Consider the following 24,951-nt stretch of genomic DNA (forward strand, 5'->3'; position numbering starts at 1 on the left):
ACAAATAAGAGAGTGAATCTTGGGCAAGTCAAATTGCAAGTGGGTCATACAGTATGTAAATCACCCCACTGTGTAAGTTCTAAGTGTCATATTTGTTGCCAAAGGCTATTTAACCCTTGCACAACTAAAGTTACTTATTCAAATGTAGAAAATATGGTCCCTGTGCCCACTTTACCACCCTATTTCATGGCCAAAACCTTGTTGGGCAAGGCCAATTGTAAGTGGGTCATTTGTAAGTGATCCCCCTCTGTGGATTCCAGGTGTCAAATTTGTTTCCCAAGGCTATTTAACCCTTGCACAACTACAGCTAATTAATCATATGTAGAAAATCTGGTGTCTGTGCCTATTTTACCGGGATGTAGTTATGAGACCGCCCCTGTAATCCTGGCAAGGGATTTAACATAGGCGTCAAAATACCGACGCCTATGTTAATCCTGAAGCTGGAACGCCAAACCGCTCGCCCTCTGCCAGGGGTGAGTATACACTTAGCAGGGGATGGAGGGGTTAGGTATAGGGACCCCCAGGGGGATTTAGGATTAGGCACCCTCCCGGGGAAGGTTAGGGTTAGGCTAGGGGAAGGGGAGGTTAGGTTTAGGTGCGGGGAAGGTTAGGTTTAGGCACTAATGGAGGGTGGTTAGGGTTAGGCACCCCTAAGAGGGTGTGAATAAGGCTGGCCGAATTAGAAGCTAACTTCAGCCTCGTCCTTAGGAGCAGATTGGCTGGTACTTTATATCTGTTTACTTTATTTCCATCCAATATATAGACCCTTTTAGCATGATAAATCATAGTAATACATCGCACGTGCTGGCGTGACCGGTAACGGCGCTGTACTGTACAAAGCTCAGGTGTATGTATAACATCTCTTTTTTTGAGACCCTGTACGTGACACCCAGCGCTATGCTGGATCACCGGGAAGGCCACAGCTCCATGTAGCTGCCGGCGGCTCCTATGTACAGACACCTGTCTATAGCTACATATCCCTGGCGTCGGCGAAAGCAAAACAGAGTTCGGACTTCCCGCAGTCACACTCCCTCCGTATACTCTCCGGAGCCATTGGCTGCCATGGTGCCGCCCATTACCTGTCATCTCCCAGAGACAGAGTCATGTTCAGCTCCAAGATGGCTGCCTCCATGTTCTATCGGTGTGCGCTCTTCTCCAGGTCTCGGGTGGCAGCGTTCAGTGCCGCGGTGACAGGTATGTAATGAACTGGGTGCCCGGACACACGCTTGGTATAATGTACTGTAGCTGGCCAGGATGCTGCACCGGGGGCAGGGTGTTAGGGGCACTGTCACATTGTGTCACCTCCACCTTGCCTGTAGCTCAGCTTACATACACTTACCCTCTACTCAGACGCACCCTGTAGCTGCCCTGACTCTGTGTGCACGCCGGCACCCTGCCTGTTGCTGTCCTGACTCTGTATGCACACCGGCACCTGCCTGTAGTTGCTCTGACTCTGTATACACACAGGCACCCTGCCTGTAGCTGCCCCTACTCTGTATACACACCCTGCCTGTAGCTGCCCCTACACTGTATACACACCCTGTTTGTAGCTGCACTTACTGTATACACACAGGCACCCTGCCTGTAGCTGCCCCTACTTTGTATACACACCCTGCCTGTAGCTGCACTGACTCTGTATACACACCGTGCCTGTAGCTGCCCCTATGCTGTATACACACCCTGCCTGTAGCTGCGCTGACTCTGTATACACACCCTGTCTGTAGCTGCACTGACTGTATACACACAGGCACCTTGCGTGTAGCTGCCCCTACTCTGTATATACACCCTGTATGTAGCTGCACTGGCTCTGTATACACAGAGGCCCTGATTCAGAGCCGGACACTCTGACAGAGCGCTCGCTCTGAATCAGGGCGTCTTTTTTTTTTTTTTATGATTTGTATGATCATCCCTGTTAATATTTAATTTTACAGGAAAACGGTTTATACTGTCTTCAGCGTATGTCAGTGATAAGGCATGGGAGAAATGGGAGAAAGAGACCTTTGATTTAGGTGAGCTTTAACATTCCTTAAAGTTTAATATCGTTGTCTTGCTTTACTGTGTTTGTCAAGACATCAGTGGGAATACATTGTTCTATCATTATGAACCATTGCCTCTAGTCATGGACTCCACACAGCCCTCTCTTCCCTGTCTAAAGTATATCCTACATATGTGTCCTCATTCACTGTGGCTCTAGACGTGGCATGGACCTTGCAGCTTAGCTGCGGCAAGCGACCTCTTTCTACATCAGGGTCCATAGGGTATCCACAGGATACCTTGGGGTATAGGTGATGACGTCAGGCATCGGGCACCATAGAGTTAAAGTTTTCAGTCCTCCCAGGATGCACTAGGGTCCCCCTCCTATACCCCGCCCCCGAGCCAAGGCATCTCAGTTACGTACCAAGCCATAGGCCGGAGGAGGAGAAGGAAGAGAGAGAAAAAAGATCTGGACACACACAAGAATCACATTCTCACCAGAGGGAGATGGAAAAAACGGTGACCAGAGTAAAGCCCATCTGCAGCACAGGTGCGACAGGGCGGGAGTCCTGTGGAACCCTATGGACTTCGTAGAAATAGAGATAACAAAGGTAAGTTCTTACCATATCTCATATTTTCTACATCAGGGTCCATAGGATATCCACAGGATACCTTGGGGATGTCCCAAAGCAGTATCCTTTAAGGGCGGGGATGCTCCTGTGCTGAAAGGAGAATCCGCCGCCCGAAGGAAGCATCCTGAGAGGCAAAAGTGTCAAACGCGTAATACCTCACAATGGTATGGACCGAGGACCAAGTGGCAGCCTTGCAGATCTGGACTGCAGAGGCACCACGTTGAGCAGCCCACGAAGGACCCACAGACCTAGACGAATGATCCCTCACAAAGGAAGGAACCGGAAGGCCTTCATGAAGATACGCTTCTGAAATGGCCATACGAATCCAGCCTGCCAAAGTCTGCTTTGAAGCAGGCCAACCCTTTTTACGGAAGCCATAGAGGACAAACAAGGTGTCCGACTTCCTAAACGAAGAAGTGCGGTCAACATAAATCCTTAAGGCCCGCACAACATCCAAAGTGGCCTCACCCACTGAAAGATCGGGTGAGTTAAAAGCCGGCACAACGATTTCCTTGTTGATGTGAAAACTGGAAACAACTTTAGGAAGGAAACCAGGACGAGTGCGCAGCACCGCCCTGTTCCTATGAAAAATCAGAAAAGGGGGTCTACAGGAGAGAGCCCCTAAGTCAGAAACACGTCTGGCCGAAGCAATGGCCAGAAGGAAAATTGTTTTAGCTGTCAGCCATTTGAGGTCCACTGAGCCCAGTGGTTCAAACAGCGGTCCCTGGAGAGCCCTCAGGACCACAGCTAAATTCCAAGGTGCCACCGGTGGAACAAAAGGTGGCTGAATTCTGAGAACACCTTGCATAAAGGTGCGCACATCAGGGATTGCAGCAATCCTACGATGGAACCAGACGGACAGGGCAGACACCTGCACCTTCAGAGACGCAAGGCGAAGCCCATGGTCCAGTCCCGCCTGCAGGAAGGCTAACACTCTAGACAGAAGGAACTCCCGAGGGGCATAACCTCTCGGTCGACACCATTGGAAGAACGTATGCCACACTCGATGGTTTATCCTTGCAGATGATGGTTTCCGAGCCCTTAGCATTGTTTGCACTACATAGCTGGAAAACCCCCTGGACCTTAACATGGCCGTCTCAACAGCCACGCCGTCAAAGACAGCCGAGTCAGGTCCGGGTGAAGACAAGGACCCTGTGACAGGAGGTCCGGTCGTAACGGCAACCGCAGAGGAATGTCCACGGACAGTCCCTGGAGGTCTGAGAACCAGTGCCTCCGGGGCCACGCGGGAGCTATCAACAGGAGCGTCCCTCCTTCCTGTTTGAATTTCCGGATTACCCGTGGAAGAAGGGAAAATGGAGGAAACAGATAAGCAAACCGGAACGTCCACTGGACGGACAGAGCATCCACCAGAGACGCCTTTTCGTCTCTTGTGCGAGACCCGTACACCGGCAACTTGTTGTTGTGCAGTGACACCATGAGGTCGATCTCTGGAAGACCCCACCTGTCCACCAGAAGTTGAAAGACGTCCTGGTGCAGAGACCATTCCCCCGGATGAACGTCCTGGCGACTGAGAAAGTCCGCCTCCCAGTTTAGGACTCCCAGGATGAAGACTGCTGATAAGGCCGGGAGATTGCGCTCCGCCCAAACCAGGATTCGGGACACCTCTAAGAGAGCCGCCCGACTTCGGGTCCCTCCTTGCCGATTTATGTAGGCCACGGTGGTAGCGTTGTCCAACTGGACCTGCACTGGGTGACCTTGGAGAACCCGATGTGCCTGCTGGAGAGCATTGAAAACCGCGTGGAGCTCCAAGATGTTTATTGGAGGCTCCGCTTGCGCCCGAGTCCACCATCCCTGGAACAAGTGTGGACCCGTGACTGCTCCCCAGCCCCGAAGACTGGCGTCCGTTGCCAACAGGACCCAATTCGCCACCCAGAACGGACGACCCTTGTTGAGATGGGTCGTCTGCAACCACCAGGCTAGAGACAGGCAAACCTCCGGAGTGAGCACCATCGTCTGCGATTTTAGACTCTGAGGCAGGTCTCAAAAAAAAAAAAGGGGGAAAATGTGCAAAATCCCTATTTTTGTGTAAAAATGTGGGGATTTCTTACAGAACCCTTTGGACAGCCCCCTAATGATACTTTAGCGAAAATAATTTTTGTAAATTGTGTACTTTAGCGAAAAACAACCGCTGAAATTTCGTTAAAATTTTCTTTTTCTTTTTTCAGGAAAAATGCGTTTAATGTATTGGGGCTGGTATTTCGGTGGGCCATAAAGATGCGCCAAGTGTTTTAAACATCGCATATGGCTGGCACAGGCGTTTTATTAACGTTTTTTAAAAACCACCTGTGCCAGCCACGTGCGATTTCGCCTCTAATTGAATACGGCCCTACGTCTCAAATCTGTTTATAAAGGGTTCCGATATGAGTGGCAGTGACTATTCCTCCCAAATTGTTCCGTTATGATGAATCTGCAACTTTATTTGTGTGTTGTACTAATGCCTTACGCCACCTAATTTCTGGTACACTGTAAGCGGCTTTGTATGCAGCTCCGATGCAACGAAGACGCAGTATTTAGTGAAATGTTTGCTGCGCTACCCATGTCTGAGCGTCTCGGTTGTGCTAGGCATCTTTCAGAGTGTGGTGTAAAGACAGTGGGTATTTGAGGACACATCTGTATAGCAGACTTTATTGCATGTAAAGCTTACTTTTAAGGGGAAAAAATGTAATGTCATTGTGTAGGTGAAAATACAATACAATCACATCCAAAGTTGCAGATAGCCTCTCATGAAGTTTTATTATACATGTTCTCATTTTCATTTTGAGTTGCACGCAAAGTGGCTGCAGTTGCGGATAGCCGCAGGAAGCCTGATTTAGGGGTGTATGTACTAAGCCTTGGAGAAACTACCAATCAATCGGCTACTGTCACTTTACAGCCTGTGCTTAAAAAATAAGTTAGGAGCTGATTGGTTGGTACTTTATCTCTCTCCAATGCTAAGTACATCTCACCCTACTCTATACTTATGTGAGTACCTGTTCAATGTGGGGTTCATGTGTGCAAGCGGAAATCATTTAGTATCGGCACTTGCACCAGCCCCATGCTAAGTGCAAGTGATCAGTGAGAAACAGACTTCCCTTCCCTGTATTCATGATTCAGTATCGCACAGAGGGCCTGATTCAGAGCCGCTCGTAAGCGGGCCGCTCGTTCGCTCCGAGCGATGTTCGCACATCTGCACATGCGTATGGGTTTTAGTACGCATGCGCGAACCAATCAGTGCGGTCGAAAATCGTGTGCTCGCAAAATAGCGAATGTCTGCTAATTTGAGTGACAGAATGAGGCGTTTGTGGGTGGTAACAGGGGAAGGTGCTTGAAAACGGGGAGTGGAGATCCGAACGCAGGCGTGCCTAACGGTCAAAACGGGCGTTTAATGGGTGTGCATAATTAACAAAGCAGCGTCATTGACCACGTCACTTGGTTGTCTTTTAGCCTGAACTGCTCGCATGATTGCGGTAGGAAAATCCAACCACAAGCACAGTGAGGTTTCTTGCTATCTTATGTCTTCTCTTTGCCACAGTTTATTCTAATAGCGCCAAGTGACCCTAGACATTTGTCATCTCTATAGCGGACAAAAAATGTTGGCAACATCCATGAGCCAAGACCACATCTACCAGGGTTCAGTTTGTTACCATATCGAATAACTCAAGGGATCCATTCATCAAAACATAATTATCACTTATGATAATTATGGTTTGGTCTCTCTGCGAATTCAAACAATTATGGAGCATTTAGTGTTCAGTTTAGCTCTGGCAGCAGCCTGTTCGCCGGAGCTAGAGAGGGCACTTAAGGGGGCGTGGCCATTGAAAAGGGGCGTGTGTATAAGACGCGTTCCCTTTATGTCACTCTTGGGGGCGTGCCCGGCACTTACGGACACGCCGGGCAGCCTCCAAGCGCTGCCGACAGGGAGAATAGATGCCGGGTGCATGCACCAGGCGTCTATTCTCTGGCGGTGACCGGGTCACCGCACATTTCCCCACCTGTGGGACACTGCGACCCGCGGGTGAAGACTGCCAGAAGGAGGGCAGCCTAGCGGGAATGCTAAGCATTCATCATGCCTCCTGCCCTAAACTATCACTTCCGAAAATCTGCTGTTTCTACGAAGTCAGTTTTTCAGAAGCGAGAGAATTTTCTCCTGCTCCTCCGGTCTCCCTTTAGTTTTCACTGCCTGTCTTCAAGTTGTGCATACGTAGCTTGAAGACAGGCTGCGAAGATTCTTGCAAGACCGGAGGAACAGGAGAACGGTGAGAGTGACTGGCCATAAGCTGACACCCACCACCAGCATGAAGACTCCTTTCATGCAGCTGAGCCAGGAAGAGGGATGGGGGGAGATGGCAGCCACAGGCAGTCAGAACGCAGCAGGGAGGGATCTGAAAAGATCCCTTTGCTGCACGTCATCTCAGGATGGCGTACAGTAACAGTCAATTTCTGAGAAAATATGATTTTCGGAAATTGAATGGGGCTGTCCCTATAAAATAAAATAAAAATGTAAATTAAAATGTTAATTATCGGATGTTTGGACCCTTATGTCTTGCAGCTTGATTCCTGAATGGCGCCTACCACATCATTAGAATTATATCCATTTCCACAAGAAACAAACGTGAAAATCATAAACTATAAGCTTTGTTGTTGTTAAAAGATAAAAATATTCACATTGTGATAATGCCAAGTTTTTGGATTTCTTGCAAGAAAGTCTATCCAAAGTTTTTTTGTGCTACCAATATTCTGGCTGCATCCTTCGGTAATATATACAGTATGATGTAAAGCTGTTGACAGATCCTTTTCTGTAACAGTTCTTTAAAATGGTCATTTTGAAACCAAAAATTAGAATTGGTATTGGAAGGTTACACTGCCACGCTCTAAGCCATTGCAACTAAATTCTGCATTTGAATTCTTGCCCTCAAAATGACTTTCTTGCTAGCCAGCATTTTCCAATAACTATACCTCTACTTCCATAGGTGACTAGAAATCATCTTACCTTCTCTTTGTGTAAATTTTAGGGGGTAGATGTACTAAGCCTTGGAGAGAGCGAGTACCAACCAATCTGCTCCTAACTGTTATTTTACAGGCTGTGTTTGAAAAATTACAGGAGTTGATTGGTTGGTACTTTACCTCTCTCCAAGGTCTAGTACATCTACCCTAGATCTGATAAATAGGTGAATTACACCAGTTTAGATGCTACGTTAGTTTGAGCATTGTAAGGAGTAGAGGAAAGAAAGCCGCCTGTTTATCTTTTTCGAATGTCAGGAGAACCGGTGCAAGTCCTCCTAAGAGTTTGTTAGCCAAATGGGTCAAGGAACCAGTGTGTGAAATCTGTAAGGTTCTAAATACTGAATCTCCTGAAAAGCATTATTATTATTACTGCTAATACTTTTTATTCAAGGCTTATTTGTTAAGAACAGTCTGTGTCTCCTGGGCTGAAAGGGCCATCACTTTCTACAGAGCAGATCACCTAGCTCCTGCTTGCATACATTCTTAGACTTGATGTTCTGGAAAATTAAGATTAAGCTACTGGAAGAAAAGTGCTGCAAGCATATATCCTTCCCGAATGATCACTGCGATCTCTCTGGCTCATGCTGTTGGAAGGTTTAATGGAGATTGAGGATTATTCTTGCAGATAATCTTTTTACATAAATCCTCCAGAATAGCACTCTTTATGTTTCTTTTCCTGATAAATCTCCAATTGTGCAGACAATTCAGTGTTCTGAGTTGGTATTTGGAACTACACTAGTAATGTGTGCCGAGGAAGGGCTTAATTAAATCCATATCCTGCCCAATTAAAAGGTGCAAAATCATTTCTGGTGGGTGCTGTCTAGGCGGAACTACAGAAAAGAAAAACTTCCTATACTTCTGACATACAGAAGATAAGAACTTCCTCTCTACAAAGATTATTGACCCCTGTGATCAGAAGAGGTACCATGGCACCCACATAAATATCGCCTTGTTTGCATCATCTTTTTAGAAGTACTCTTGGTCCATTTTCTGCAAGTAAGAGCATTGGTGAAGCCTACAGTAAATTCCAATGACCTAAAAACGACCGTAACACCTTTGTGTTTGTGTTTGAAATGTGGTTACTTGAGCTTTATCTGCATTTAAAATTATTTTTATGTCTTTTTTGTAAACAATTTTAGACTGCATAAACAAAATGTGTACTCATGCGACCATATTCAGTTTTTTTTGTATTTGTTTGACTGAAATCTCCTTATGCCTGTATATTTAAGGTAAAATGTGGGTGGCAGGCCAAGTGCTGTATGGACATGTTCAATTAATTGCATCACACATTCAGAAGTAGGCACATTATTTTATTATCATTTATTTATATGGCGCAACAAGTGTTCCACAGCACCTTTACAAAGTACATAAATAAGTGAACAAAAAGCCTGTGACTTATAGTACAATACAATGCAGGACAAGGATATGGTTTATACACATTGCTGCATAAGCGATCATAACACTCAAAATAAGCAGCTTGGTATAAGGAATGAAGTGTTAGGAGCCCTTGTGGGGAGTAAGGAGGAGCACATGACGGAAGAGGGCCCACCTCGTGAGAGCTTACATTCTAAAGGGTGGGGGCAGAAAATGGGCATGACATAGATGGGGTAGACTGGGAGGAAGGAGCATGTAGAAGCGGGTGTGGATGAGAGCTGGAAAGCTTTGATGAAATAGTGGGTCTTGAGCCCATTTGAAGATTTGTGGAGAGTCTTGGAGGAAGAGAGTTCCAGAGGTAGGGAGCAGCATGAGCAAAATCTTGGATGTGGGAGGAAGTAATCAGTTGGCAGGTGAGGTGGCATGCATTTGTTGAGTGAAGTGAGCAGGTGGGAGTGTGAAGAGAGATGAGGACAGAGCTGTACATGGCGAAGATTGGCTGAGGGCTTTGTAAGTAAGTGTAAGAACCTTGCATTGGGTTCTGAAGGGGAGCCAGTGTAGGGCTTGTAGGAGAAGGTAGGCAGATGTAGAACATTTGGAAAGGAAGATGAGCCGAGTAGCAGCATTGAGTTCAGATTGGAATGGAGAGAGATGGGAGTCAGTGAGGCCAGATAGGAGTGGTCACAGTAGCCCAATTGGGAAATGATCAGTGAGTGGATGAGGGTTTTGGTAACATCCAGGGTGCTAAAGGTTCTGTTCCTGGAATATTTTTGAGATGGAAACGGCAGGACTGCGAGACATGCTGTATGTGTGGTTTGAAGGAGTGGGAGGAGTCCAGAATGCCGCCAAGACTGCACACTTTGGGGCTAAAGGAGATAGTTGTGCCGTCAATTGATAATAAAATTGTTGGAAGTGAGGTTGTGCGGGAGGATGGGAAGATGATCAACTCAGTCTTCGACATGTTAAGTTTAAGAAAGTGTTAGGACTTCCAGGAAGAGATAGCAGAGAGGCAGATGGAGATGCAAGTGAGGAGAGAGGGGGAGAGGTCAGGGGAGGAAAGGTAGATTTGAGTATCATCCATATAGAGATGATATTGGAGGTCAAAAGAGCTGATGAGTTCACCTGGAGAGGATGTATAGCGGGAGAACAGGAGAGGTCCAAGAACAGAACCTTGGGGAACACGTACTGTTAGTGGAAGAGGAGTCATAAGAGGAGACTAAGAAGGAATGGTCAGAGGTAGGAGGACAGCCAGGAGAGGGCACGTAGACAAAGGGAGTGAAGGATTTGGTGGAGGAGACGTTGGCCCACAGTGTCAAAAGCAGCAGAGAGGTTAAGGAGAATGAGCAGAGGGTAGTGGCCCTTGAATTTGGCAGTAAGGATGTCATTGCTGACTTTCATGAAGGCAGTTTCAATGGAGTGGAGAGTACGGAAGCTAGACTGTAATGGGTCGAGGAGAGAGTGGGAGGAAAGAAAGGCGATTGTAAACAATACGCTTAAGGAATCCCAAGTTTGCTCCACCTGTGGATCTTTTAAAATGTGTTGGTGAGCAATGAATACACCTGTGCACCTGCTAGGTGACCTGAGAAACATTTCCTGTTTGGGGTCCTGAGGGCCGAGTTTGATAACCAATGCACTATACAATTATCTGTCCAGTCTGGCTGATTGGAATAAAAGCCTGGTAGTGTATGGGAGCAAATGACTTTTGACCATATGGTCCCAATCAATGGAAAACGGACAAAAACGATTGTTCAAATTGGTTAAATTCGTTTGATTTTAACCAATTTGTCTGATTATTTTTGTCTGTATTTCATGTGTTTGTGATCAATTGGTCGATTATCATTTGCTCCCATAACTACCAGATTTTAATTCCAACCAGCCAGATTGGACAGATGCCGGACAGATAATTGCATAGTGTATGCCCAGCTTTAGAAATATGCTCCTTTTAGTATTTCCATTTTTTTTTTGTGTTACCTCTGCACTGTGCAATATCTTTGACCACCAGGTGGCATTGTTACTTTAGAAATTGTTTTCTGTGTTAAATTAATCTGATTCAGTGTTTTAGATTTTACTGTGTGCATAAAATCTGTTTTTCTTTCAAAATGTCATAAAAGAAAAAAAATATATATTATTTCTTTCCCATTCAGTCTGCCACGTTTATTTGTAACGTAGTGTGCTGATGATCCTAATTATTTGGTTCCTACCCCTTTATGGGATTCTTTTGTGGCCTGACAGCCAAGGTCTAAAGGTGCCCATCCACTAGCAGACATGAAAACGACTGCACGATTATGACATTGTAATCGTGCAGTCGTTTGTCAGTCTGTGATGAGCCTGCACTGAACGAGCAGTCGTTCAGTGCAGGCTCATCAATCATCTGGAAACATGCTCATCAGGTTGTCCAGCATGTTTGAACGATGATGGATGTCTAAACGACCAGCGGGCACGCGCATCGCTGGTCGTTTTAGACATTTTTGCAAACTATTTATGAACGATCATTATCGTTCAAACGCTCAACTTAATAGACTAGTGCAGTGGTTCCCAAACTGTGCCGCGGTGCCTAGGGACATTTGCAGGGGTGCCTCAGTTTGGTGGTCCAGTACCAAATCAAATTCTTTATGGTCAATGTAATGTAAATATGTGGACAAACAGAAGCGCAAACCTGTCCACCACTATCAGTGTCGGTTCTAGGGGTGGGCTAACAGGGCACTCACCCGGGGCGCCGGCCCCTAGAGGGCGCCGGTGAGTGCCCAGGAAGAAAAAAAGGTCCCCAGAAAAGAAAAAAAAATGGGACGGTCCCCGCACCCCCCCGCTAGCTGCCGTAAATTTTTAAAGCAGTCAGACACTGTCTGTAGCTGCTTGCTGTGGCTGGGTAGTCATCAGATGTTGACTGACCCGGCGGCTGCATCCTGCGGGCGGCAAGCAGCATGCAGCAGCAGGTGGGCAGTGATGTCACGTGGAGGCAGCTTAGCAATGCCGCATCCAGTCTCAGCCCCTCCTCCGCGCCGGCACACGTGACATCACATAGGGGGTTCCGACCTGCTCCTCTGCGGTAATTATCCTGACACAGTCGCCGGGCTGTCTGAAGAGGCGCTAGGTCCCAGCTTCCCGGCAGCACTGCTTCTCTGCACTCCACAATGAAGACCCTGCCGACGGGGAAAGAAGACTGCCTATGGTAAGTTTACTACAGGGTGCCTCAGTAGATTGGGGGAGGGGGGTTAAACACAACTGGGGACACTACTATAGAGGGCTTTACCAATGGGGGCACTACTACAGGAGGGATTACTACTATTGGGGGCATTACCAATGGGGGCACAACTAATGGGGACATTACTACTGTGGGCACTACTATAGGGGGCATTACCACTGCATGCACTACTATAGGGGGCACTGCATGGGGGGCACCACTAACTGAACCATTGTGTAAGGGGCATCACTGCTGTGGGCATTGTAAAATGGGCACTACTACTGTGGGCAATCTATAAGGGGCACTAATACTGTGGGCATTGTATTAGGGGTACTATTACTGTGGGCCTTGTGTATAAGGGGCACTAATTTGGGCTTTGTGTAAAAGGGGCACCACTGTGTGTCATAACATGAATAAGGGACTAATGTGTGTCGGAATTTGAATTGGGGATACTGGCCCTCATTCGGAGCCGTACGCTCTGAGCAGAGCGCACGCTCTGAATGAGGGCCGGGCTCCATGAAAATGGAGCGTCCTCCTGGACGCTCGTATAGCTGTGGGTCACCACCCACAGGCTATACGAGCTTGCATTGCGATGGTCGTGACCATCGCGACCATCGAAATTGCGAGCCGGAGCCTGCGGTTGAGGTTTTCAACCGCAAGCTCCGGAGTGATTTTGGCTCTATCAGAGCCAAAATCACTCCCACTGACATCACTAGTGATGTCAGTGGGCCGGCTTTTGACGGGAGGCGTTCCCGTGGGAACGCCCCCGTCAGGGAGGCACGCCCCCCGGCACACCCACCAAAGGGGGCGTGCTGTCAATCAACATTGACAGCACGCCCCCTTTGATCGGACACAACGAGCGAAGGACTTTCCTTCGCTCGTCGCGTCTGGCGCATGCGCACGACGGAGCTCCCTCCGTCGTGCGCATGCTCAGTCCATAACATCGACCCACTTGCGAGCGGACAGCCGCTCGCGAGTGGGTCTGAATCAGGCCCACTGTATTATAAAGGGAATTACTGTGTGTGGCACAATGTATTATACAGGGCATTACTGCGTGTGGCATAATGTGTTATACAGGTTCTTACTGCATATGGCATAATGTGTTATAAAGGCCATTACTGCATGTGGCATAATGTGTTATAAAGGCCATTACTGCATGTGGCATAATGTGTTAGAAAGGCCATTACTGCGTGTGGCATAATGTGTTAGAAAGGCCATTACTGCATGTGGCATAATGTGTTATAAAGGGCATTACTGCATGTGGCATAATGTGTTATAAAGGGCATTACTGCATGTGGCATAATGTGTTACAAAGGGCATTACTGAGTGTGGCATAATGTGTTATAAAGGGTATTACTGCGTGTGGCATAATGTGTTATAAAGGGCATTACTGTGTAAGGCACGTCCCTCAGTGGGATGTTCAGCAAGGACACGCCACCCTTTCCGGAAGCGTGTGCGCTTTCAGCGAGCGCAGAGGAACGCCATCTAGAAAAGGTTATTTCTTTTTTTTTGGGGGGGGGGGTGCAAATGTGAACTTTCGCCCTAAGCTCCACAATGTCTAGAACCGGCCCTGACCACTATATAACTGAACCCAAGGACTTCACTTTACTACTTCATTACATTTTTTTTCTGAATTTCTCAATAACAAACTTGTGACTTAGGGGTGCCATGAGAACAATGCTGATACTCTAGGGTGCCGTGATTCAAAAAAGTTTGGGAACCCCTGGTCTAGTGGATGGGTACCTTAACAAAGGTAGATCTACCGCAGCCAGCCAGCAAATGGTTAAGAGGGCATTTTCCTGTACTGTATATACTTATAGCATTCTAGTAGGAACACTTTAATTTGTGGTGTCGAAGAACTTTACCAATTACTGGGATTAATACCCGATAATTGATATATGTAGCCCTAAGTCCGATTGGGAGCTCAGAGCTGTCCATCACTGCTGTATACAATGTAATTTAGTGATAATACAAGTACCCCTTATCTTTCGTCACATGTGACTGAGGGAGAGAAACTATTGGGCAATGCTAGTAAGTAACACTGGGTGTAATTCTGTATTCTCTGGTGTAAGTAAAGGATGAACCGTGTGCATTTCCTTAAACCTAATACCAGACTGAAGTATAATTTGGAAGTTTCTTCCTGATTAGGGTGATCGTGGCCATGAATGGTCGGAGTCTATGACCGCTTTGAAAACAAATTATGGTTTCATTACCATTTTGAAGGAAGGAACAGATGGATGTAATTTTTATGTGAGTTATGAATGGGATATGCACTTCCTGCTCCTCTTCCATCTGTCTCATTGCTGTTGGCCATTTCTCTCTTACTAGCTCACTTAATGCAAGATCATGTCTGGAATCCATCTCAATGTTGTGAATACAGTGAGGTTTGTCCTTGCTGTCTGTGTGCATAACACACTGAGAGGCTGCGGTATGATGGCATCTTGAACAGTGATTTCAATGGCCTTACTGCAGAGAAACCGCTGTATAGCATTGCTCTTTAAATTGTTTTAGAATTAATAACCATACTATAGATTCTGAGGATTTTAGGAGTTAACTAGGAGACTTGGTTAACACGGAAACGCCCAAATGCTTGTGACCTAAAACACAAGTACAGTATGGATGATAAAATTCATATTTCACAAGGCTAAGTAGGATTGTTTGAGAGAATACAGAATGTCATCACAGAAGATGCAGCTGTGGGAAGATCGTATGGCTTGTTTTGGACAAGTTTGGTTTGGAATGCTATTTTCTTGCCTCTGTCTATATCACATTTTTAATTGCTGCCTGTGTGAACAGCTTACATAGGGGCAGATGTACTAAGCTCTGGAAAGTGATAAAGTACCAACCAATCAGCTCCTATCATTTTTCAAACACAACCTGTAACATGACAGATAGGAGCTGAGTGGCTGGTATTTAATCACTTTCCAATTATCACTTTCCGGAGCTTAGTACATATTCCCATACAAACTTGAAGCATTTATCAAGCTCTTACCTCCTTTTGAAACCCTACACAAGTAAAGATTGCCAGTTACGGGCTGACCCTAAGCCCAGCTAGATGCTCATCATTCAGTTAACACACACACACACACACACACACACACACACACACACACACACACACACACACACACACACACACACACACACACACACACACACACACACACACACGTTCCCAAGTCAGATGAGACTTGACCATTTTATATTCAGAACAGAGAAACACACCCTGGCGCAGTGGCGGGCTGGGCCGGGGGGCAGGGTGCCATCTGCCCCCCGGGCCGGTCCACGCTGGGCCGGTCCCAGGGCCGGCGCAAACCCAAAGCATGCATTGCAGGGAGGCGCCATGCTAGAGAGGCGCTCTCCTTGCTTGCTGCAACTGAGTTTAGTGTTTATGTTGCCGACTGCCTCTCTGCCCCCTGTGGTGTGAAGCGGTGTGGTGTGAAGACTACTGTTTGCTTCTCATCACCCACTCCCTTTCTCTGTTTCCCTCTCTGTCACCCTCTAATCCCTCCCCAGTGTCACCCACTGCCTCTTTCCAGTGTCACCCACTGCCTCTTTCCAGTGTCACCCCCCGCCTCTTTCCAGTGTCACCCCCCGCCTGTCACCTATTGACTGTCACCCACTGCCTCTCCCCAGCGTCATCCACTGTCTGTCGCATTTGTAGGAGGGCGCAAATTTATAGTTTGCAGGGGGGCACCCAGCATCGGCCCTGACAGGTCCCCATGTTGTCTCTATTTATGATTAATATCCACCATTTTATTTTTCTTTTATAATGTTATATTTAGTGTATGTATTGAAACTAACACCCCTATTTGAGCCATTGATTAGGACACGCTCTCGCGGTCGGTCTGCACGCGAGACCTCGCAATCTCTAATTCAGGATAAGCCGTTGTTTATGGGCCAGTGTCCTGGACTTGCCCCCCAGGCTAAAAGTTGCCAGCCAGCCCCTGCCCTGGCTCCCACTAAAATATGGATATCGCTTGATCTTTAACCAATAACTGCTGCAGCTTCCTATTGGAGGTGATTGCCACACCCCTAAAGGCACACATCCACTAGACTATTAAATTGAACGATTATGATATGGTGATCGTTCGATAATCGTTTGAAAATCGTTGGCAAATTGCTGGTCGTTTAAACCTCTGTCATCGTAGAAATGTGTTGTACAACCTGAACCTGACAATATCGTCAGGTTCAACATGTTTGCTGATGAATGATGTGCCTTCACTGAACGACTGCTCGTTCTGTGTAGACTCATCACAGACAGACAAACGACTGCACGATTACAATGTCGTAATCGTGCAGTCTTTTGCTTGTCGTCTAGTGGATGTGTGCCTTAAGAATAAATCCCAGACTGTATATAAAATATATTGGAAGCGCTGCTGGTTGGATGAATTAATCCCACTTTGATGAATAATTTCAATATATTTATTGATTATAAAAAGACTATGGCCATAGATATGAACAACAATAAAAAGATCACATTAAAAAAAAAATAAGTAAAAAATGCACCAATATAGCTGTACACAATAGATTCAATCACTAATTGCAATTTACATTTCAGTCCTCCATACTCCTTCCTGTATGAATACACTTGGCTTATATTCTATATATAGATGCTCTGTAGCTTTAATAAATGGTATTTTCTCCACTATTGCTTATTTTATTTATTCAGAGTTAATACAGCTTTCTGTTTAGCAGGTAGATGAATAAAAAATCCTCTGTGTTACTGCAAGTCCAAACTGCATCAGGTGGATCAAATACACAATAATTTCTCTGCACCTTTGATTTAATCCACTGTATTTCCTCACAAGATCGAATGCCAGATACAAATTTTTTCTTAAATAAATTGCTATATCAGTCCCATAGAACCATCTACTTGTATCAGAGGTTATTTAACATGTAGGTATTCACATCGCTGTGTGATTCAGAAGATAAAAGGTCGCACAAAAGACACTCGGCGCTAACGAGTCACACCACGGCTTGGCGCAACTAGAAGAGGCTAGATGTATGAGGACCAATCTGTATGTGGGTATGACCACATGGTCATTGAAACAAAGACCGCTGGAACATATTGGAACAATTCACAGAGCAACAATGAACCATCAAAAGATGAAATGGCTTTCTACAGTTGCTCGCCATTTTTTTGTGAAACACTCTTATAAGCAGGAAGATCTTGCGCTGGGTACACACTGACCGATATATTGGCTGATCAATTGATTGGCCAATATATCTAGTGCCCATTGGCCAGTGTGTACCAGCAATATGTCTATGAACGACGTCGTTCATAGACATATCGCACTGGCTGTGCTGCACAGCCTATGGACATATGGACAAGTGTGTACGGGCGATCAGCGGATCACCCTTACACATGCAAGCGTGGGGAGGGTCCCGGCCAACGGAACCCGCTGCTGCCTGGAAGATGATGGTCGTTCAGTGTATATGAACGACCATCATCTACAGATATATCTGCAGATCACTCAATCTGCAGATATATCTGCTAGGTGTGTTCCCACCTGTTTACAGTATGTGGATTGGAAATAGTTAATCTTGGTATAAGAGGTGGTAACCCTACCAATTCTCTCCTCGGAAGAGAAAGTGAGTGGCCTTTTAATCAGGGAGCCTTAGCGCCAGAGGGGATGAATTAATTTATTAACTTTGGGGCCTTTCTGTCCACATAATTTCTCATCGACTGGATATACTATTTTTTTAAGTTGTATATCATTTTTTTACTAGGAATCCACTTGACTCACATTTGTATTATTTATTAATTCTTTTTCACTTTAATACCTATCCTGGCGATAATTTTGGATATTTTCATGCAAGCAGGTATCTATTGATATCTTTTATAATACTAATAGAACACGAATTTCTGCACATACTCAAGGCGCTTACTATACTATTATATATTATTATTACTAAAAAAATATATATATGTGTGTGTGTATATATTTTTTTTATTGTAGATAATCTAATTTTTCTGGTTTTAATTGTGATATTATATCTAGCTCCTCCTTAATAAACTTCTCATTTTCCTTATGAAATGATGATCAATGATTTATTCTTGTATTATTAAATAACTTTCCTATCCATGTAATGTAAATTTTTCCTGTATATAGTTTCAATACTAATGTGACTATCAAGTAACCACATGGTGAATTTATTTTAGACACTATATATGCATCATTATGATTAATGATTATCTTCCTCCTATGTTTACATAATTTGTGAACCCTTCAGAATTTTCTATATTTCTGATGAAATTTGTCCTAAAAGTAGACAAAGAGAAACATATCAAACAAAAAAAATTAGATGTGCTCATTTTTTTTATTGAGGAAAATTATCCAATATAATTATCCAATTATCCAATATTACATATGTGAGTGTCAAAAGTATGTGAACCTTTGCTTTAAGTATTTGATATATGAACACTTTGTGCAGCAATAACTGCTTCTAAATGTTTCCGGTAATTGATGTTTGGTCCTGAACATCGGCTTGGAGGAATTTTACCCCATTCCTCTCTACAAAACAGCTTCAACTCTGTTATGTTGGTGGGTTTCCTCCCATGAACTGCTCGCTTCAGGTCCTTCCATAACATTTAGTTTGGATTAAAGTTAGGACTTTGACTTGGCCATTCCAAACCTTGAAATTTATTCTTCATTAACCATTCTTTGGTCGAATGACTTGCGTGCTTTGGGGCGTTGTCTTGCTGCATGACCCACGTTCTCTTGAGATGCATCTCATGGACAGATGTCCTGCTATTTTCCTTTAGAATATTCTTGTATAATTCAGAATGCATTGTTCCATCAATGATGGCAAGTCATCCTTGGCCAGATGCAGTAAAATAGGCCCAAACCATGATACCACCACTACCACCGTGTTTCACGGATGATATGTGGTTTTTATGCTGGAATGCAGTGTTCTCCTTTCTCCAAATATAATGCTTCGCATTTAAACTAAAAACCTCTATTTTGGACTCATTTTTTCACAAAACATTGTTCCAATAGTCTTCTGGTTTCTCCAGGTGATCTTTAGCAAACTGCAGATGAGCAGCAATGTTCTTTTTGGAGAGCAGCGGCTTTCTCCCTGAAATCCTGCCATGCACACTATTGTTGTTCAGTGTCTTCCTGATGGTTGCCTCATGAACATTTACATTAGTTAATGTGAAAAAGGGCTTCAGTTACTTAGGTTACCTTGGGTTCCTTTGTGACCTTGCCAACTATTAGATGCCTTGCTCTTGGCGTGATCTTTGTTGGTCGACCACTACTGGGAAGGGTAATAATGGTCGGGAATTTCCTCCATTTGTACACAATCTGTCTGGTGCAGATAGATATTGTTTTGTAACCTTTCCCAGCCTGATAAGTATCAACAACTCTTCTTCTGAGGTCCTCCAGAAATTTCCTTTGTTTGTGGCATGATACACTTCCACAAAACTTGTGTTGTGAACATCAGACTTTGATAGATCCCTGTTATTTCAAAAAGACAGGTTGTCCACTCACACCTGATTGTCATCCCATAGTTAGAAAATACCTGACTAATTTCATCTTCAAAATATCTGCTAAGCCTAAAGGTTCACATACTTTTGCCATTCACAGATATGTGCTATTTTTTTTGTAATGTGTTTGATTTTGTTCTCTTTATCTACTTCTAGGACTTGTGTGAAAATCTGAGGTAGTTTTAGGCCACATTTCGGCAGAAATATGGAAAATTCTGAAGGGTTCACAAACTTTCAAGCACCACTGTATGATATACTATTCCTATATATCTTAGCGAAACTGCTGGTCAATTTATTACATATCCATATATGATGGAATACTTACTGGCTAATAGACATGCATGAATGGCTTAGATATGTCTGCCAAATAAATAGGGACTGACCTTTGTGTACGTCATGTACTATTTTCATTGGTTTGAGACTCTGTCATTCAACTTAGCATTGAACTGATTGGCTCCTCCACACATATAGACACAACCTGGTGTACTCGCCACCAGGCTGAACTGTGAACAAGCTACAGGCGAAACTCGCATCAGAAGCAATCCTAATTCTGGGTCCTGTGGAGGCGCTAATGTGACCCCTGCTGGACCCTTACCAGATGAACACTCTGCTCTCTCATGGGCATATCTCCAACCTACTGTTTTCTGCTACAGAGAATTTGACGCCGCAGGGGTAAGTGGCGCTGACGCTCTGCACTGCCTTGTGTATCAGTTTAGCCGGTCACGTACCTCCTATGTTGTGGTCTCCTTCTACTAATCTCTTTCAGCCCAGCGCATGGTCCCCCACTCTCTCAGTGTTAAATGCATGGCACAACACTGAAAAGCAGAAGTGGGATGACCTATACAGCACTGGATCTTATCTTTACTTTATGTCCATCTATTACCGCAGTCCATTACATGGGATTACCCTGGTTGTATTGTAACATTGGACTGAACTGGGAATGACATTTCGCATATAATTTTAATCAGTAGAAGCTGCTTGTGTGTTCTATTGGCACCACTGCGCGAATAAGATGCATCTGAAGGTACAAAGTCGCATGAAAAGACACTCGGCGTTACCGAGTAACATGGCACTCATGCGTTATGTGTAATGCGACTTGTAGCGCATGGAGGATAGATGTGTGCGGACACATCTGTAGCAGTCTGTGCACACTGGTGAGAGTGGTGGGTGATGGTGCTGCTGCCACTAGTCTGTATGGTGCTGCTGGCCACATGGGCCACTCGTGCAACAGGGCCCCTATGCAAAGCAATGGAACAAATAACACCTCAGCAACACCTAGTCGACCCCTGGCTCAAGGGGAGCCCACACCCTGCACCCACTTTCTTTAATACTTGCCTCTCCGGAGTCCCACATATGCAGCTGAAGCGCTGGACAAATCGCGTGATGTGGCAGCCATTTTCCCGAAAACTTGCACATGTGCAGAAGAAGAATCTCTGGAAAAATGGTTGCCAGAGTCTACTCAGTGCGCCGCCGGCTAGAGAGGAGGGGCCCCGGAAGGAGACTGCCCTGTTTAGTTGGTACATAATTTGGTTCTGTTGTGTGTCAAGAATATTCTCTAGATCTGATGCTGAACAATTAGTAGCCTGCAAGATAGAAAGGTAGGTACTGTACACCTGGTTTTGATTTTTTATTAATTGTAATTTCACATGGGATTCATAATGGTTGGGAAGGGAAATCTGAGAGCAGTTAAACTTGCATCTTATTGTATTTGTACATTGAAGAAATATTTTAATATAAAATGTATTTCTTTAAAGGTGATCTAGGAACGCATATGGAAAAATGCTACGATCGAAAGATTCCAGTGAGCACCCTTATTATGGAACGGGTGAGAAAATTCTACTGTTGATGTTTAAGTAACATCAAATGTTAGTGTTCAAACAAAAAAAGTTTTTATAGCATAAATATGCCAGTGCTTTATAAAGATAAAATTACAATAAATGTTGACTTTACTAACCTGTAACATGAATTTATCAAACTGCAGTTATATTAACCCTTTTGCCTATGAGGGTTTTTTCACCTCTGTGCTGAGCCTATTTTGACTCTTTTCGGGTTGGTCACATTGCGCCATCAGTATCAGTAAGTTGTTTATGCAGTATCCACACAAACTAGACCTTGTTTTTTTTTTCCACGGAAGTAGAATTTTCAGAAAATACCATTATTCCTTGTAACACTGTAATAAGCTCAGTCCAAAATGGACAATAAATTGCTAGAACGTGAACTATATGTGGATCCTGTGCTATGAAACTCCTGCACTATTACATAATACCCCTAGAGTCCCTCTATGGAGGGTCTTGTGCCTATAACAACCACCCGCTGTTCCCTTAGTGTTAGATGCACACATTGGTACTTAGGTGACCGCCAGGTCCTAAAGCCCCGAACAGTAGGGTCTTATGGAACAGACAGGAGATCACTAGGTAATACCTGGAGTAGTACTGTATAAGCAACAGTAATATGGCAACAACACAGTTAACTGAAGTACTGACACTAGTTTTGTCCAATACACTGGAACAGGTAGTAGCAATAATATGCAGACAAAGGATATGGACATCATGTAGAGTAATGCAATTCTTGAAGTGCAGCACAGTATTTAACCACAGGTGGAATGCAAGTAATAGTACACTCGGATCTGCACCACAGTTCTTAATGCAATAGCAACAGTTAAACACAGTCACTATGTTGCAGCAGCATAGCACAGCAACCCATTATAGAAATGCAGTGGTATTTATTTATTATTTATTTATTAACAGTTTCTTATATAGCGCAGCAAATTCCGTTGCGCTTTACAATTTGAATCAAGATTAACATTATACTGGGTTGTAAAAGACATATATACATGACATACATAAGGGTAAGAGGGCCCTGCTCGCAAGCTTACAATCTATAGGGAAATAGGTGTTGATACACAAGGAGAGGTGCTATTGCAAATTGGTCCAGCCCAATTGCAGATATTCTTTGTGGGCTGTATAATCCAATCACACTGGAAAGTTGGCCTAGGGTTAGGAGGATGTTCAATTGAAGAAAGAGAAGATGTGATAGGTGTTTACTATAAGAAGAGACTTAGATAGGGAGCTATAAAAGGTTAGGTGGGCGGTCCTGGAATCTGATAAGCTTGTCTAAAGAGGTGAGTTTTCAGAGAACGCTTGAATGTTTGGAAACTAGTGGAAAGTCTTATTGTGCATGGGAGGGCATTCCACAGGGTGGGTGCAGCCCGAAAAAAGTCCTGTAACCGTGCATGGGAACAAGTAATGCGCGGGGATGAGAGACGCAGATCTTGTGCAGAACGGAGATGTCGGGTTGGAAGATTTTTTGAGATAAGTGAAGAGATGTATGTTGGTGTGGTTTGGTTAATAGCTTTATGTGTAAGTATTTTAAATTGAATACGGTAGAAGACCGGCAGCCAATGGAGGGACTGACAGAGTGGATCAGCAGACACTGAACGTTTGGTGAGAGAGATCAACCTCGCAGCTGCATTCAAAATGGATTGTAGTGGGGAGAGCCTGTTTTGGGGAAGACCAATAAGGAGACTATTGCAATAGTCAATGCGGGAAATTATGAGTGCGTGTATAAGAGTTTTTGCAGTGTCTTGCGTAAGATATGATCGAATTTTGGCTATGTTTCTTAGATGTATGTAACAGGATTTAGAGACAGATTGAATGTGGGGAACAAAAGACAGTTCAGAGTCAAGGATCACATCTAGGCAGCAAGCTTGTGGGGTGGGGTAGATTGTCGAGGTGTCAACAGTAATAGAGATATCAGGTTGGTAACTGCTATTGGCTGGTGGAAATATAATTAATTCTGTTTTGGATATATTAAGTTTGAGGTGGCGAGATGACATCCAAGATGAAATGGCAGAGAGACATTCAGTGACACGGACCAGCACAGATGGTGGCAAATCTGGGGAAGACAGGTAAATTTGAGTATCGTCCGCGTACAGATGATACTGAAAACCAAAAGAGCTGATTAGTTTGCCAAGAGAGGTGGTATATATTGAGAAAAGCAGGGGACCTAATACTGAATACTTGTGGTACTCCAACTGATAGAGGTAGCGAAGTGGAGGTAGAATCAGAAAAGCGAACAGTGAAAGAGCGATTAGATAGGTAGGATGAGAACCAAGAAAGGGCTGTGTCTTGAAGACCTATGGATTGTAGTGTTTGTATGAGAAGTCAGTGGTCAACAGTGTCAAAGGCAGCTGAGAGATCTAGAAAATTAGAAGTGAATAATGGCCTTTAGCCTTGGCAGTGACCAGATCATTTACTACTTTAGCCAGTGCTGTCTCAGTGGAGTGTTGGGAACGAAAGCCTGACTGAAGGTGATCCAATAAGTTGTGGGTGTTAAGAAATTGTGTGAGGCGAGTGTAGGCAAGTCTCTCAAGTAGCTTGGAGGGGCAAGGTAGCTGGGAGATAGGACGGTAATTTGAGAGAGAGTTAGGGTCAGAATTTTGTTTTTTCAAAACAGTGATTCTGGCAAGGCACTGATGGATTGCTCAGCAGATAATGAATGCACAGGTCACACAGCAGTTTACTAAGGCGTGTATATCAGCAGAGGTAATGCACAGAAGTGAAACACAAGCTGAGTAAATCCTTCAGGAAGACAGCTAGAATATCAGGAACAGCAACCACGAACAGGGACCGAATTACAAGGCTCCAAGAAGAACTTTCACTGGCCTGGAAGTGTGGAACTGACTGCCTTTTAACAGCACTGAAAACTAATCAGCACTTTAACATATGAATTGCAGCTGCTGGGCTGCACTTAGCAATAACAAAACCAGGACCAGAAGGCACTGTGACTGCAAAGAGTTCTGGTAGCCTAGCAACCACTGGGACCACCAGATAAGGGAGCTTGTGTGGCGTACCAGCCGCCTAGCAATGACTGGGACCCGCGATGGAGGAGAGCCGTGACAGTGGCTAGTAACATCCTGTTAGTACATAAACCAGGAGTCTTCAACCTTTGGCCCTACAGCTGTTGTGGAACTACAGATCCCAGGATGCCATGCCACAGTTTTAGCATGCTGTTATATGAAAACGGTGGCAGGGCATGCTGGGATGTGTAGTTCCACAGCAGCTGGAGGGCCAAAGGTTGAAGACCCCTGACATGAACAATGGAAACATTGTTAACTAACATGAAGATATTTGCTGTGGTGATTTGAAAGCTTGGCCGAGAGTTTTTTGCGAAAGGCTAAAAAAAAAACAGAAAAATCTTAAGAGAAAAAATGTTAAAAGAACATATGAAAATATTAAAAGTATAAATCTTAATTATTAATGTTAAATTACTGGGGGAGATATAACACAGAAAGA

General features: G+C 44.7%; 1 protein-coding gene across 1 annotated transcript in view; it reads left to right on the forward strand.

Annotated features, from left to right (window-relative positions):
• The first annotated feature begins 917 nt into the window (after positions 1–917).
• MRPS27 (mitochondrial ribosomal protein S27) overlaps positions 918–24,951 on the forward strand; it is a 113,788-nt gene continuing 89,754 nt past the window's right edge. Inside the window, exons 1-3 of the mRNA XM_088443697.1 lie at positions 918–1,194; positions 1,932–2,009; positions 21,412–21,482. Of these exons, the coding sequence (XP_088299823.1) occupies positions 1,104–1,194; positions 1,932–2,009; positions 21,412–21,482 (240 nt within the window). The 5' untranslated portion in view covers positions 918–1,103. The remainder of the gene's footprint in view (positions 1,195–1,931; positions 2,010–21,411; positions 21,483–24,951) is intronic.

Source organism: Taudactylus pleione, unplaced genomic scaffold (genome assembly GCF_031769625.1).
Source record: "Taudactylus pleione unplaced genomic scaffold, aTauple2 ptg000333l, whole genome shotgun sequence".
NCBI classification, from domain to species: Eukaryota; Metazoa; Chordata; class Amphibia; order Anura; family Myobatrachidae; genus Taudactylus; species Taudactylus pleione.